Source organism: Melospiza melodia, chromosome 24 (genome assembly GCF_035770615.1).
Source record: "Melospiza melodia melodia isolate bMelMel2 chromosome 24, bMelMel2.pri, whole genome shotgun sequence".
NCBI lineage: Eukaryota > Metazoa > Chordata > Aves > Passeriformes > Passerellidae > Melospiza > Melospiza melodia.
In genome coordinates this window covers 8,440,150-8,455,509 of record NC_086217.1, presented here as the reverse complement: position 1 = coordinate 8,455,509, position 15,360 = coordinate 8,440,150, and the positions used below count along the sequence as shown (strand labels likewise).

Here is a 15,360-nt window from a genome sequence, read left to right as displayed (position 1 = left end):
GTTGCTGCTCCAAAGAACAGTCCCAGGGATAGCTGGCAGCTCTGTCCCTTGCAGAGCAGGAGTCACTGAGCTAACAGCCAGAAATGTGCCATGGGACCCACCTGTAGCTGTGCTGCTGCTGAAAGCATCTTCTGCCTGGCCTGGAGAGCAGTGGAGGAGGACACAGACACTGCCATGTTCTGCCTCAGCCACCTGATGTCATCCCACATGCACGACAGCTGCAAAAACACATCCACTTCAACCAGCTCTTGTTCTCGGCATTTGCAAAAGCAGAAGTGATACTAAAATGCAAGTTGGACTTGAAAAATCAGTAGATACTGCACATTTTGTGTTTCTGCAGATGACAATTCAGCTGACTGGATAAACATGGCACAGATACTGACTCACACAGGAGGTATTCTGTAAACATCATGAACCTGTTTCAATTGATTTTGGACTGCTGTGCAAAACTGATTTACTGTTCTTTGTGGTATAAGAAAAGTCGTGTGAGACAACTTGAGTGATGGCACAACCACAATACCAAATTTAAAACCCCTGGTTATTTCTTTAGGCCCTTGCTGTAAATGTCCATAAAACCTGTAAGTACCCACATAGCAATCACTCATCTAGGATTGCTGTATCACTGTCAGTGGCCCAGTCAGGATTTAATCCACATAACTGGTTTGCGAAAATTGCCTTTAACATGAGTGATAGAGCATTTAATCGTTCAGCTTTTTACTGACATCATTCCATACATTCAGAGTGATGAGCTGAGGCCTATGCATTGCCAGAAACACATTTGCAGAAGCAGTAGATGAAATGAGACTCCCATTACCTTTGTGAACCACAGGAAATCCTGCATAACTGAACTACTGTGAGAGTCATCGATTTCCACAATTGGGATTTGATCTTCATTGGTTACTAACAAATTGTCTTTGTAAAAAAGTATAACAGATAAGTAGAGTCCCCTAAAGAGAGAAGGAAACACTATCAAACACCTTTCATGTCTATTCACATCCATGCCAAATTTAGTCAAAGAATCGTAGATGTCAAGTTCTGATGAGACAAAGTGAATCATCTGGTCTAAACTTCTGTGTAATATAAGGTCATGCATCTTCAGTCAGTAAATTCTGAAAAATATCTGGGAAGTTTATCACTTTAGATGATGTGAGACTATGTGAATCTAAGAGATTATGGATCTGTGCAAGCCACTGACATCAGTCTCAGTGAGAATTTTGCCAGAGTACACAGTACACAATGAAGACTTTATGCCCTTCAGAAATCAGAAATTTTACTAAAACTTATAATTAATGTGCTTAGTTCTGCCCTCCTTTATTCAGAGCAAATCTGAAGTAACTCAATTGAAATCAGGTGGGTTATTATGGATTTACATTGGTATAATCGAGTGTAATTTGGCCAACATATCTGCAAACCTGTTTATAGAGATCATTCCTTTCAATATTTACCCTCACAATTAGTTACATAGTTAAGTAGTTACTGCAGGGAATTTAAAGACTCTGGAGAGCTCTTCTGAAAGAATCAAAACCTTATCAAAATACAAAGAAGAAAATGCAAATTGAACACTCCTGGCAATGGAAGAAGAAATAATCCAGAATAAGCAACTTCCATTTGCTAAAACAAATAATTAGGGCTGAGAGTTGGCTCACAGTGGGCTGCAAACCCAGCTGAGGATGTCAGAGTTCTATGTGTGTAGCTTGTTGCCAGCGGACTATTCAAGTGTTATCTGAGCTCTGTGCCTTACATTATGAATGAATAAATGTTGTAGTTTCATTAATGAGCAGCAACAGAGGCAATGCTTTCAAACAGCTCAGTAACTGCACTTTGGGTTTACACAGAATATTTCACTCTGTAACAATTTGAATCCACTTCCAAAAGTAACAAGAGAAACATTCTATTGATTTCAGTAGGAGCTGGAGCATTATTTTCCTGTCAGCTGCACCAGTCCTACACATCTGTGATTTTATCAGCTCATTCTGACCAATTGCTGTCTCATCAGTAGTGGCATATTCACACATATTTCTAAGGTTCTTTTCTCTAACACACAACAACAACTGCCAAAATTCAGAATGCCTGGAACAGAGAAGGAATGACAAACCGTTTCAGAGTCTTCACAAACTTGTTTGATGAATGGAAAAGGTGCTTCAGGCTTCTGGAAACCGATTGCTTGCGACCAGCATTTTGTAATTTAGAACTTTCTGAAATGGGAAAAAGAAGCAAACCCAACCCAGCTCTTAAATTTCAGTTAGTGTCTCATAAAAAACCTTTGTTTCTTGAACCACAGTACTAAATTTCAGTCAGTGCCCATTACATTCCTTTCAAAAGACAACATTTAGAAAGATGCTCAAATGCAACCCTTTGATGGTGTTTTCATTAACTTAGTGATACACAGCAGCAGACAATTTCCTTACTTGCTGCAAACTCAGACAAGATAAAGCTGTTTTGCTCTGAGGCAAGGTTGAAACAGCCCTACACACTCTTAATGCTCAGAGAGGATGGGAATTTTACAAGTGGTCTCAAAAACCCAAGAAGGAATTTTAATCATCAGTCAACATTTTAGGGCGCTGTAATTTCTAAATTTCTTACCACATGTAGCTTAAGCCTCTAAGAAGTGAATAACTGGTGCACTGGCTGACACTGACATCCCAGCATCACCAGTGAAACCAAAGGAAAAGCTTTGAGGAGACCAGATTAACCCTCATCTTTCTCTATACCACATTAAATACATCTGCTGTTGCTTGGATTTTTTTTCTCCATCACAGCAACTTCCTCTCATTATTGTCTCAGAGCTTCCACAGTTACCTTTGCTCCCTAGTAATCTGAGTCCAAGGAAGAGGTGTTAAATTCTTTTGTTCACTTCATGTCAAAGCTGAGACCTGTTGTGTGCCTGCCAGCATCTCTGAGCCAGCTCTCCAATAGAAGAATTTTATAAAATTGTCCCAATGTTTAAGAAAAATATTGTTAAAGTTTCATACATTGCATTTTTTCACTTTGATGAATTTGACTAAATGTCTTTTCTCATGCATGGCCTTGTAAGCCAAGGAAATATCTTCCCATGGGCATTGAAAGCCCTGAGTTCTGTGTAACAGCTGTGAACCCCTGTGTGCCTGAGCAGGTTTGGAGGGGACACCAAGAGGTGGCAATCAGGGACAAGCAGCACTTTATAATGTACTGGCAGTTGCTGTTCATACCTGGATTTGAAAGCAATGGGCATTTAACACTGTTTGGGTTTGGTTTTGGTTTTTGCAATGTCTGTGCTGTTTAATGTTGTTGCAAGAGAAACAGCAGAAATACTTTGAAAAATGGAGTTAATTATTCAGATATTTGCTGTGATATGAAAAGAAAGACAAAACAGAAAATGTCACTGTGAAAGTGCATCTCCCTCTTCCAGGATCTGAGTGTTTATTTGGATAAAGCATGGATCCCCATCCAGACTGAAGTGTGAAACATTTTGAGGGACATCCTTTTTGAGGGACACCCTTCTCCAGTGGGAAAACCCATGACTCATGAAGAGCCACTTGCTGAAAGCTGCAGTTCATCTCCTCAGGTGTTCTCAGAGTATTTCCCACTTACCTCTGGTGCAGAATAGGAGGGGCCTGCCTGTGTTTCCCTGGTGAGTTCTAATTTTGAGTATTTGAAGAACATCTAAATTTGCTGTTTTCACAAGCCCATCTGTGGAAGTGCTCAGCATATTTAAAATGCTGAATAAATTTGCACCATGATTGGCACATTGAAAGGCCCAGCAAGCAGACACATTGTTAGCAGTAATTACTGCTCTGTGGAACAGCGAGTACAAAGAGAACAAGGTTCTGTTGGGGTGAAATCATACAGTTCAGATGTGTGAGACTTATTAGATCATCACATCCATTGTCTTTCCAGTGCAAACTTGTTCTCCGTGGCATATTCTCCAATTCACTCTTCAGCTTAAACAGACTCATCCAAATCCATGACTACTACTTTGTTTTCTTGTCTTTCAAAAATATTCATTTGTATTTCCATCCATATCTCCTCAGATAATGGTTATTTTACTGTGAACTTTTTTCACTGTATTGCAGTAATGTAAACCAAATGCTACATAAAAACTCCTTTCTTACTGTTTCATTCTTCCAAGGTTAAGATCAATTTAGGAATATAAATTTCATTCTAATTATTTTCTTCTGTATTCCCTCCATCTATACAGAAGAAATGGAGGAGGAAATTACTGAAGGTAAAGCAACATAACTTTGTATAAAACACCAAGAGACTGCAGCATTAAAATAAGAAGGTACATTACAAGTGAAATATATGTTATTGGTCTATTTAGTTTAGTCCACAGCTTTGCAGAAGCCAACAGCAAAAGAATTAATGTAAAACTAGACGGAGATGGTAAACTCTCCTATATTGCTGTTTGCTTTTTATTTTACAGTATTGTGTGTCTAGAAGCCAGAAAACATGGAGCTGAGATTAGAGGATAATTTGGATCTGCAGGAAATGGAACTTTGTCTGTTACTTAATTAACTAATAAATAACATGGAATAACCTTCATAAAAAAGCATCAGTAGCAACACAGTAAGTTTATATTAACAAATGATACAGAAACTGAGCTGTGAGCTCTTTTAATAGAAGCCTGGGAGTGAGCACATAGCAGCCAAGATGGGAGAATTTCCAGAGATTAGATTTAGATCAGAGGCATTCAAACCTGGTCTGAAATAGGCAACAATTAAATAATAAAGTGTATTTATGACATTGTCAGCCTTTCTCTTTGAAGGTAGAGGGTTTATAAAGATTTCTTTGCAGTTTTTTACGTAACTACAACCCATACTTAAAAGCAACCTATTGGAAGAATAAGAACCATCCCTTCAAACTTGTGTGCATCTGGGGTCCCTTCTTAAATTCTCAACCTGAACTTCTCAGTCTACAGCTTGGTTTTCAAGTCTACTTTTGTATATTCTCACAAAAAATATAATTTAAACATCTTAAATGCCTTGTGGAATTAGAGATCCTTCTCTTTGCTAAATGCAATTAAAACTATTTACTTTGCTTGTGAATCAAATTAAAATGAGAACATTTTTATTTCACCTCTGACTTGTCTAGTAAAAAACATTTCAACTGAATTTCAGAAGGAAAATATCTGGTAAGAATTCTACTGAAGAGTTGGGTTTCTTTCTTAATGAAGCGTCACACAATTACTTAATCCACTCTGAATTGCTTAGAAAGAAAGATCTAAAAGGAAAAAAAATACTTAAAAATATATTTGAAGTGTTGCCAGGACATACAATTGTTCTAAGTCAGTTATGATAGTCTGTAGCATGGAATTATGAAGACAAATGGATGACTGTTGTTTGTAATCATCAGGGTTTTCCAGAAGATTAAACATATGAAAGCAAAGCTTCCTAAGTAATTCCCTAGGAGATTTCATCATATCACAGAGCAGGTTCAAAAGCAACAGCTGATCTAATTCCAAAAGCTCTTAAACTCACTGTACATTCCAGTGTATTCTTCCTGGTATTTTTGTAAGCTTGTTTTCTCCAGCGCCTGCAATGCAGAGCACAGGGCAGAAGGCAGAGCCTGAATGAACAGACTTGGGCAGAGATCTGCCTGGAATGTGGGCAATGTCCCCTCCCAGATCCCGCAGGAGCAGCAGCTCACAGCCTCGTCCTCCAGCCCCTCTGGCTTCTGAGGCTTTTGCCTGCATTGTTCAGATAATCTCAGACCATTCAGATTGATGGCTCTCAGGTGTTTCCACCGTCCTGTCACTTGTCCTGCCCTTGGAGCACGAGTGGGACAGGAATCTCTGTGGGGCACTGGAGGTGCCTGGGCACCAGGATGGACCCAGCTCTGTTCCACTGAATCCACAGGAATCACTGTGGGGCACCAGGACTGATCCAGCTCTGTTCCACTGAATCCACAGGAGTCACTGTGGGGCACCAGGATGGATCCATCTCTGTTCCCAGTGAATCCACAGGAATCACTGTGGGGCACCAGGATGGATCCATCTCTGTTCCCAGTGAATCCACAGGAATCACTGTGGGGCACCAGGATGGATCCAGCTCTGTTCCACTGAATCCACAGGAATCACTGTGGGGCACCAGGACTGATCCAGCTCTGTTCCCAGTGAATCCACAGGAGTCACTGTGGGGCACCAGGACTGATCCCAGCTCTGTTCCCAGTGAATCCACAGGAATCACTGTGGGGCACCAGGACTGATCCCAGCTCTGTTCCCAGTGAATCCACAGGAATCACTGTGGGGCACCAGGACTGATCCCAGCTCTGTTCCCAGTGAATCCACAGGAGTCACTGTGGGGCACCAGGATGGATCCAGCTCTGTTCCACTGAATCCACAGGAGTCACTGTGGGGCACCAGGACTGATCCAGCTCTGTTCCCACTGAATCCACAGGAGTCACTGTGGGGCACCAGGACTGATCCCAGCTCTGTTCCCAGTGAATCCACAGGAGTCACTGTGGGGCACCAGGATGGATCCAGCTCTGTTCCACTGAATCCACAGGAATCACTGTGGGGCACCAGGACTGATCCCAGCTCTGTTCCCAGTGAATCCACAGGAGTCACTGTGGGGCACCAGGATGGATCCAGCTCTGTTCCACTGAATCCACAGGAGTCACTGTGGGGCACCAGGATGGATCCAGCTCTGCTCCCACTGAGCTCTGGTTCCTGCAGAGCCTGGCTCTGCTCTCACAGCTCATCAGCACTGGAGGCAGAGTCAAGGATCTTCCTCAAACAATGTCCAGCTGTTTACTGACAGCTCTACAACAGATGGGGCAAACAGAGATCCCAAGGCTGGCATTTACTGGAATGTGGTAAAGGGAATCATGGCAAAGAACAGAAAAATGTCTGGGCAGCCTGTGTGTAAACAGCAGGCCCAGGCTGACTTCCACCCTGTCAGTCCATCATGCTAATATAGAATTAAGAATAGAAATCAAGCCTCTGCATTAAATCAAGTGAAAGCTGTTATTTGGGGTTTTCTGAGAAGCTTATCTCAGATCCTTGATCAAACTCCTCAGATTCCACTGAGGTTGATAAATATCAGAATAAAATTTCTGAGTCAAAGTGATGTCATAATTCTTACTTTTCCTGCAAACTTTGTTTTGATTTCTTACCAAATTAGTGAAATAAAAGGGATTGACATCATCATATATTTAAGGAAAGTTCCAAAGGTTCTCCTATGATGATACCATGCTGATTTATCCAAAATGTACTACTGTGTAATGCTAGCATTACGAGCAATTATGAGATTTTTATTTGGTTGGAGGCAAGGGTGTTGCTCAAGCTGACTCCAGTGTGGGGTCCCACAGCCTTTCAGGCACAGAAGAAAATGTTCTGAGCTGAACACATTTTCTGTATTGTAATTTATTATTCAAGGAAAAGGTGTTAGGAAATCAACAATGAAGTGATTTTTTGACACTGGGGTTAATTTCAGGAGCAGTGAAATTTTATAAGAAGCAGGCACTGGTGTCAGAATATCAAAAGGAGGTATTTTCTGCATGATGTTTATAACTGCTTTTGTTCTGGGCTGCTATGTCAGTAAAACAATTTATGCTAAGAATATTTTCAGATATTCCATCACTTAGTCCCTGTTGACTTGAAAGGTGGCCTGAAAGAGCTGAGATAGGCACTAGTTCCAGAAAGGAAAAACTGTACCACAAAAAATTCCTTCTTAAAAATCCATGTAAGAGATAGAATACATCATCTGTATTTCCAGTACCAAGACCACCTGCAAGTGATAATGTTTGCATGAATTTTAATTAGAGAAATAACATTTTCTTGCAATATCTCCTTTCCAAGCATCATAGATGAATAGTTGAAGTTGCTATGGTTACAATGGGTTGTGTCAGACTGTGGATCAGTGTGATGGTTACAAATTTGTATGTAAAGAACAAGGGCTGCATCTTTTCATTTCAACCAGATGATTTCAGCTCAAAATATTTCTGTGATTTTAAATCGGTTGATGCAACTTGACATATCAGTCATACTAGGTGAAGAAAAATGAAAACTTCATGATAGTTTATCTTTTCTGTTTAAAGTAAGTCCCTTTGCAATTTTTATTCCAGTTAGAAGTTTATTTTAAGAAAATAAATAGTACTTTTCAACAACCCATATAGAACAGGAGTTTTTATATAGGCTCTAAAAAGAATGCCGAGATGTTGCTTTGGCTCTTGAGCTATTAAAGGCACAGTCTGTTTCTCATGAATGAAGATTGGCTGAGATTTGAACTCTCTCCTAGTTTTGATCCATTCTGTTTTGAAATGTAGCAATCTTATCTTCCCATTGCATTGTGCAAGTATTTTTCATTATGGATTGGCATGCCATCCACTTAGTATCTTCCATTTGGAGGCAGCCAATTCCTCCCTTTTGATCCAAACCAGTTGTTAACTGTCTAAAGTATTTCTTTATATGAAAAAATAAAAGAGCCTTCCTTGAAACATTTTAGTGGAATCCCGCGTGAAACTAATTTGTGGGGAAAAACAAATCAGTAGGTGTGTAGGGTATGGGGAGAGAAAGCCTGTGCCTGTGTGTGTGTACATTGCAGCCTTCAGACGTTTTCATCCAACTAATTTCAAGGGTTAAGAGGGAGATAGCGTGCTAAAGTGATTCCAGATGGGCCAATATTAATATCTTTCTTTTCCTGATGAATGAGAAGGTATGACCTAGTTAGAAAACTGCTAAAAGTGAAGGCACCAGCGAGGCTCCAGCCCAGCAGAGCCGTTCCTGCTCACCTCGGCAGCTGTGGTGCTGGTGCGCGGCGCGGACCTGCTGCAGGAGCCCTTCCAGGGCCTCCGTGTGTCTCCTGTGCTGAGGCTCTCTTCCACTGCAGTCTTTCCAGTCTGGTGAACAAAGGAAATAAACAGAAATGAAACACAAAGGTGCAGGAGAGGCTCTAAAAATATTTTGTTGCCTCTGGTACTTCTCGTCTCTAGAGGAGTTTTACATCTCGGCAGGCAGGAGTTGTTTCTAAGTCTGTTGTTACTTGTACACTGAGGTTTCTTTGCCTCGTGCCAGCTGGGTGATTAATCATAATGATTATTAACAAAGAGCTCACAAGCAGCTCTGAGAAGCTCCTGTAGTGACTGACTTGACCATGGCTGTTTCTCTCCATGAATGGGCTCTGGTGCCACAGTAAGGGCGGCTCTCAGCCCCTCACCAAGGTCACACAATGCTCCTTCTGCCACTCCTGCCGACACCAGGAGACTCCACAGCTCACCTACAGTTCTGCAAAGCAGAGAATGAACATCTTCCTACCCCCAGAGCTCGCCCTGTAGCCAGAGAAACATGCTTGGAGTAAAATCACTTCTGGAGATCTGCTCCCAGCAGAGGCCTGAGCAAACGCTGGCAGCTCCTGCCCTGGAGCCATGGGCTGCTCAGCACTGCACTCCTGAGGCAAAAACCTGCTGCATTTGTCCCACACACATTCAACCACCAGCAGACTTTGTTTTCACTCACTTGCTGCTAATGAGAATCTCAGGCTTCATTTTAAAAAACAAACTCATCACAAATAGGAAGAAACTGCGTGTATCAGAAAGGAGCTCTTTAATTCCAGACTTGGCTATTTTAATACTTTGATTATAATGAGAAAAGCTCATTGCACCAGTTTCCTGGCCCAAAGGAATGGTGGATCAAGGTATTAAGAGATCTGTCTGCACAGGAGACATGCTCCCATCTTGCTGGCACAGAGGCCGGGTACGTACTCATAGCCACCAGCAGTTTGCTCACTCACTAAATATACAGATCCAGTTTCTAGTGCAAGTTTGGAGTCAAGCATTCCTTCCAATGGGCTCACTATGCCAGGGATATAAATACCTGTTTATTTACATTTAGTGTAGCAGCCAGAGTAAGCCCCATGAAAGGCTGGAAAGAGAAGACATTTGGTATCCTGATAGCTTGTGGGCAGTGTGACAGCCGCAGAGGGGCTGTCCTGTGTGCTCTGTGCTGCTGCAGACATCAGGGTCAGCTGCATTTACTGCTCAGTGTGGGGAAAATGTCCTCAGAGCTCCTGTGAGCAGCCAGGAGGGACCAGCTGGAACTCACCAGTATCAAAGTGTTTGCTGTTATCAGACTGGTAGAGTTTCAAACAACCTTGTGATTTCTCTGTCTCAGTGGTTTCCAAACTTTTTGAACCTCCAGGTTGCTGACTACCTTAAAAATGACACAGAAACCAGACCAGCTTCTGTCATTGTCCATCACTCACCTGATCATGAATAAACTTAGAAATGTTTCTGTCTACTGGGATTTCACAGAGAAGCTGCACAATGCTGGCCACCACTTTCCAGGCTGCTGCTGTGTGTGAGGGAAGTGGCAAGTGCTCCCTGCCATCACACACAGACACATGTCCAAGAGTGTCACCAGCCTGATGCTCTGGGATTGGACCAGCATCAGGCCCTGAAGCTTTCCTTTCCCTGCATATTCTCATGGCTGCTGATACACACAACTTTGTAGAGCATTAATGTATTCCCATTTAAATTTTAGCTTAGGGCCATATTTTGTTATGCAGCACTGGTGTAATGTCAGCTTGCTGCCTCCTTGCCAAGCACAAATCTTCTGCTTTTCAAAACCAGTGGTGAAGGCAGTCATGTGAATAGGGAAATTCTGCCCCCAGTAACTGCAATGGTAAATAACATCTTGTCTTTCTAATGTGAGTATTACTTAATGAAAAGATTTGCATTTAGGCTCTGCTGATCTCACTGTAAAGCTTAAGCATGTGGCCCTAAACCCAGCAATTACAGACCTTTCTGTACTCTTAGCACCCTGAGATACTGTACAAGGGGAATGAACAGAATTCTCTCCATGGCTTTTGTGCTGATCCACTGAAATCTGCAGGAAGATTTCCTTCACACCCCAAAACTTTGGAGCTGGCACATAATGTCAGATTTCAGAAGGTTAATAGCAGGGGACTATAAAAAGGGAAGAGAATGCAATATGCTGAAAGCAAAATTCACATCATACAAAGTTGCAGTCTTAAATACCACCTGTCTTGCCAGGAGTGCTCCTTCTTTGGGGATATTTGGCTAACTGGCAGCTACTGTGAAAGAATCTGTCCCCCAGCTGATGTAAATTCTGGGTTTCTGGGGCCAAGTCCTGTGTAGTTACACCTGGCTATAGTCAAGGTAATTGCACATTACCAAGTTATTAGTTATCCACAGTAGATTTTTCCCCCATTATTGTAGCCCATTTTTGTTCTCAAGCAGAATATTTCTTTAGCCTAGTTCTGGTATTGTTCTGGAGAAAACACAAGAAAAAAAAAAAAAAGAAGCAAAATGGGACAATGGTAATGCAAAAGCCTTATTTATCCAACCCTCTCCATTATGACTGCTGAGAGTAGGTACAGCTTGTTATATTTTTTCGCATTAGCATGCAAGGTTATTAAATTGCTACATTAGCTTAATAAAAACTAGTGTTAATGCAATAGAAAAGAGAAGTCCCACTTTACTGCATTAATCAACACAAGGGGAGCTGTAATACACTGAGCCAGTTTGGCAGGGAACACTTAAGTCTGGAAAAGCAACTAACAATACAATGTGATTATAATAGATTAAAAATTACAAATGACAACTCATAGCCCTAATGAAGTTTGAGAAGACTGCCCGAGGTTGGATAAGGAACATTTTCTTTTTGACATTTCTGCAACATTTACAGGCTACATCCTACCACCATGTGTGTCCACACTGGAATATTTTATGTACAGGATGCTGTAAGAGTGGTCCAGTGAATGGGATCTGTAATGCTACAAGGTAAAGCATAAAACTACATGAGATACTTGTAAGTGTTTTGCTTCTAGCAGCTCAGAAACAGGTTTTGATCTATTAATGTACTGAAAAATGAAGTTCCATATATCAGAACTCTACTAAGAGAAAAGAAGATTAAAATATTTCTAACTTTTTAAAGTGTTAATGACTAGAAAACAATTTTCTGTCAAAGGACTGGAGAAGAACAAAAGCTGAGACATAAATATACATCAATTATTATTTTGCTTAATTTTTGAGGGTTGGAAAGAATTGAGTTTTACTATTTATTTCACTCCCAGGTGGCATGACAATTACATTGTGAACTCCAACATCACTAAGCAAACTGGAGGCCAGACCAAGCCCACCTACTTGAAGGAGAAGCATATTCAGGAGTAGATTTGCATGGAGGTCCCCATCCTCTCATGTTGTATGCTGAGACACGGACATAATATCTCTGGCCCTGCAAATGGAAACAACTGGAGTCAAAACTATCACTGGATTCAAAATCTTGGCTGTAACAACTGCAAAGCAGTGCCTCACAAAGATTTTTTTTCCAGCTTAAATAGTTTTAATAATTTAAATGCACCATGATCAATTGAAACATACTACAAAGATTTGAGGACAAGGTTTAAGACCCAATTCTGTTTGGTGTAAAATAGATATACAAAGACAAATAACAAAAATGAGAATGACTGCCATCAACATGTGCATTTCTGGAAGAAGGAGAAGAGAAGGAGTTGTTATGTGAGGTATTGGTCATCAGAGTCAGGTCTAGATTTCTCAAGAGCCTTTGCTCTGCACTGATTATCCCATGATCCAGAAAACAGCAGCTTTTGCTCCAGTCTTTCCCAATTTCTCCTGAGAATGATAACTCAAAACTGGTTCTATTCCTTTGTGACTTTTGGATTATGGCTACCAGACATACTGTGCTCAATCACTGGAACATGTTGCTACAAGAAAGGCTCTGCAGTGATTTCCAAGGGTGTGGTGCAAATTCTCTTTGTATCACTGTGGGGACCAGGCCATGAAGGTCTAAATGAGTCCCCTGGAACTCACCGTCCTGAGACCTGTGATGAAGCACCTCAAAGAGTGAAGATTATCCATAATTATTTCACCAGCCAAAGGAGAAAAGTCTTCTGAAGAGCTCCATTCCACTAGAAACAAATAGCAGGAGAAAATCAAGTCAGGTACCAGTCCAAGCAAAGAAGCCAAAGGACTTGAATCACTCACAGGTTAACTTTTCTCCTAGCAGTTTCCCAGTCCATGTGGGTACTAAAAGTCATGTTCAACAGTAATGTATAGCAAATACACAGTGATTAAATGATATCTCTGTGTACGGGAGATAAACCCAAAATATTGTTCAAAAGCTTTTCAGGAAAGAATGCTTAAAAATAGACTGCAATACAAATTACTTTGAGTTACCATTGTGCTCATTTAAGCAATTTCTTTTTAAAGACAGAGAAGCAGTGGAAAAGAAAAGGTGAAGGAATTGGACCTGTTAATGCCATTTGGCAGTTTATACATCCTAACCAACAGAAACCATTGGATTTGCAATGACTTGCATTGGATTTTCCCAGGTGGGCATGGGCAGAGAGCCCTTTTGGCTCCTCAGGCCCACAGACTTCCCTTGGCTAATTAGGATAGAAATGTTCTCCTTGGACTAGACACTCACTGGAGCCTCCTGGTTGGTTTCAGAGGTTCTGGCTCTCCTGGCCAGGCCTGCTGCTGCTCTGGTCACTGCAATTACAGAGCTCCACCAGGACCTGGTAAGCTGAATCCATCTTCAGAGGGATTTGGGTGCTGCTGGGCTGACAGACCCCTCCCATCTTTCCTTCAGCCCAAATTGTGGTGGACACCTTCACCAAAGTGCTCCTGTCACTCCTGTTCCTGCCGAGCTCAGGGGTTATGCAATCAGCTGTCCTGCTGTCCATACTCTTCCTCAGTACTTGAAAAAATTATTCTGCACATAAAATACTACTGGAAGATTTTGGGAAAAGGATATGCGCAAGTGAGGAACGGATGACTGCAGGCAGGAAACCAGCCTTTTTTCTTGAATTATTCCTTATTAATGAGAGGTGCCATCCTGGTTAATCCTGGAGTCATACCTCTGGCATTTAGTGACCTGTACCTTCAGATTCAAACTTCCAGGAAAACCTATCAAAACCATAGTGAAATTAATCTCTTGAATTATTCTACAGTAGAAACTGGGAAATCTCATGAATTTCCTGGATTTACACCAAAGAATTCAATATAAAGATTTTCTTTATTTCCTAAAATCTATTCACAAAATAGTTTTTAGACATTTTACTTGTATATTCATTAGTACTGGAGTTGATAATTTAGAATAGATCAGAGGATATAGGTATTCTAATTTCAACATGTGGAATTTTCATCTTCTGGCAGTGTCATACCAGTATTTTCACGTTAAAAGAAAATGGCTTCAGAGAATTTCTTGTTCAGCATATATAACATCTAACTGCCAACACATTTTTCTGAAACAGCCAAGTATCAATAGCACAACTCATTTTTCCCTTCTCCCCTAATCTCTCCTTTTCTATGATTGCACTTTGTTTCTATGATTGCACAGCATGCTCTGCAACATTTTTGTGTTTGCTGCAATGAAAAGAAGATTGGTTTTTTATATTCTCATTGAATTTTTTCACTGTGTATTTTTCTAGTTTTCCACGGGTTTTAAATACCTAATTACTGCCACCTTTAGTGGAAGCTATCTCTGCACATTAGTAGGAAAATGTAGAGACTGTTGCAGTACCGTATTGTAGGGTTTTGTTGACAGTTTAATTATAGGAATACTTAAAAGCAACATTGAACTTGATGGCCTGTCAGAGTTTCCATTGTAAACCGTGATTTTCAAGGTTTCTAACTCCACTCGTATTAAATTGCTGCAGACACTGTACACATGCTGCAGACTTAGACATGTTTTCTGTTTTCCAGAAGGAGAAACCAGAAGGGAAAACCCTGCTCAAGCTGCTGGATGTATTGTCAACAGGCTTGCAGTCACTGCAGACACCCTTTTTCTTTCCAAGGATTCATGTCAAGCAAGACAGTGTCACTCAGGACAGCTCCTGCCAGCAAATCCTGCCTTCATTGGAATCCCCATGTCTGCTGCAAGAGAGGGGCAGTGGTTGGGCCACACTTTGGGCAGCACAAAGCAGAAGCCAAGGATGAGAGAAGTAGCTCTAAGTAGCTTTTGATCCTCCCAAATTTTTAACTGTTCCATGGACTGGAGGCTGCCCAGACATAATCTGGTACTTTGAGAGGCATATTTAAATTCGGGTAGCTTACACAAACAAACTGCAGCCCTGTCCTTGATGTGGGTCCCCTTCTACTTGCATTTGGCATTTAGAGGAGTGCTCCCAACATTTAGAGATGCTGGCACACTGTCTGAAGAGGAGTTATTGCCTTAATCTGAGCAGGATTGCAATCTTACCTGTCTGCAATCCTGTGACCAGCAGGAACACCACAGTTCTGATGGTGTGACTAGCAACAGCATGGCAGCTTGTTCTCAGAAATAACCAAAGGCTGCTGAGTTCAGGGACAGACACTGAGTTTCCAAGGAGAGAATGGGCTGACATGATCCTCAAAGCCGTGTCAGGAGCAGCAGGGAAGTTTGAGAGGCTCTGTGATAGT

The 15,360-nt window shown here is 41.3% G+C and overlaps 1 protein-coding gene across 1 annotated transcript in view; it reads right to left on the bottom strand.

The window, feature by feature from the left end:
- Positions 1 to 15,360, bottom strand: part of ANKFN1 (ankyrin repeat and fibronectin type III domain containing 1) — a 105,817-nt gene that overhangs the window by 26,181 nt on the left and 64,276 nt on the right. Inside the window, exons 7-12 of the mRNA XM_063175726.1 lie at positions 12,769 to 12,866; positions 12,082 to 12,172; positions 8,710 to 8,817; positions 2,096 to 2,195; positions 815 to 947; positions 102 to 218 (exon numbers count right to left, since the gene is read on the bottom strand). Of these exons, the coding sequence (XP_063031796.1) occupies positions 102 to 218; positions 815 to 947; positions 2,096 to 2,195; positions 8,710 to 8,817; positions 12,082 to 12,172; positions 12,769 to 12,866 (647 nt within the window). The remainder of the gene's footprint in view (positions 1 to 101; positions 219 to 814; positions 948 to 2,095; positions 2,196 to 8,709; positions 8,818 to 12,081; positions 12,173 to 12,768; positions 12,867 to 15,360) is intronic.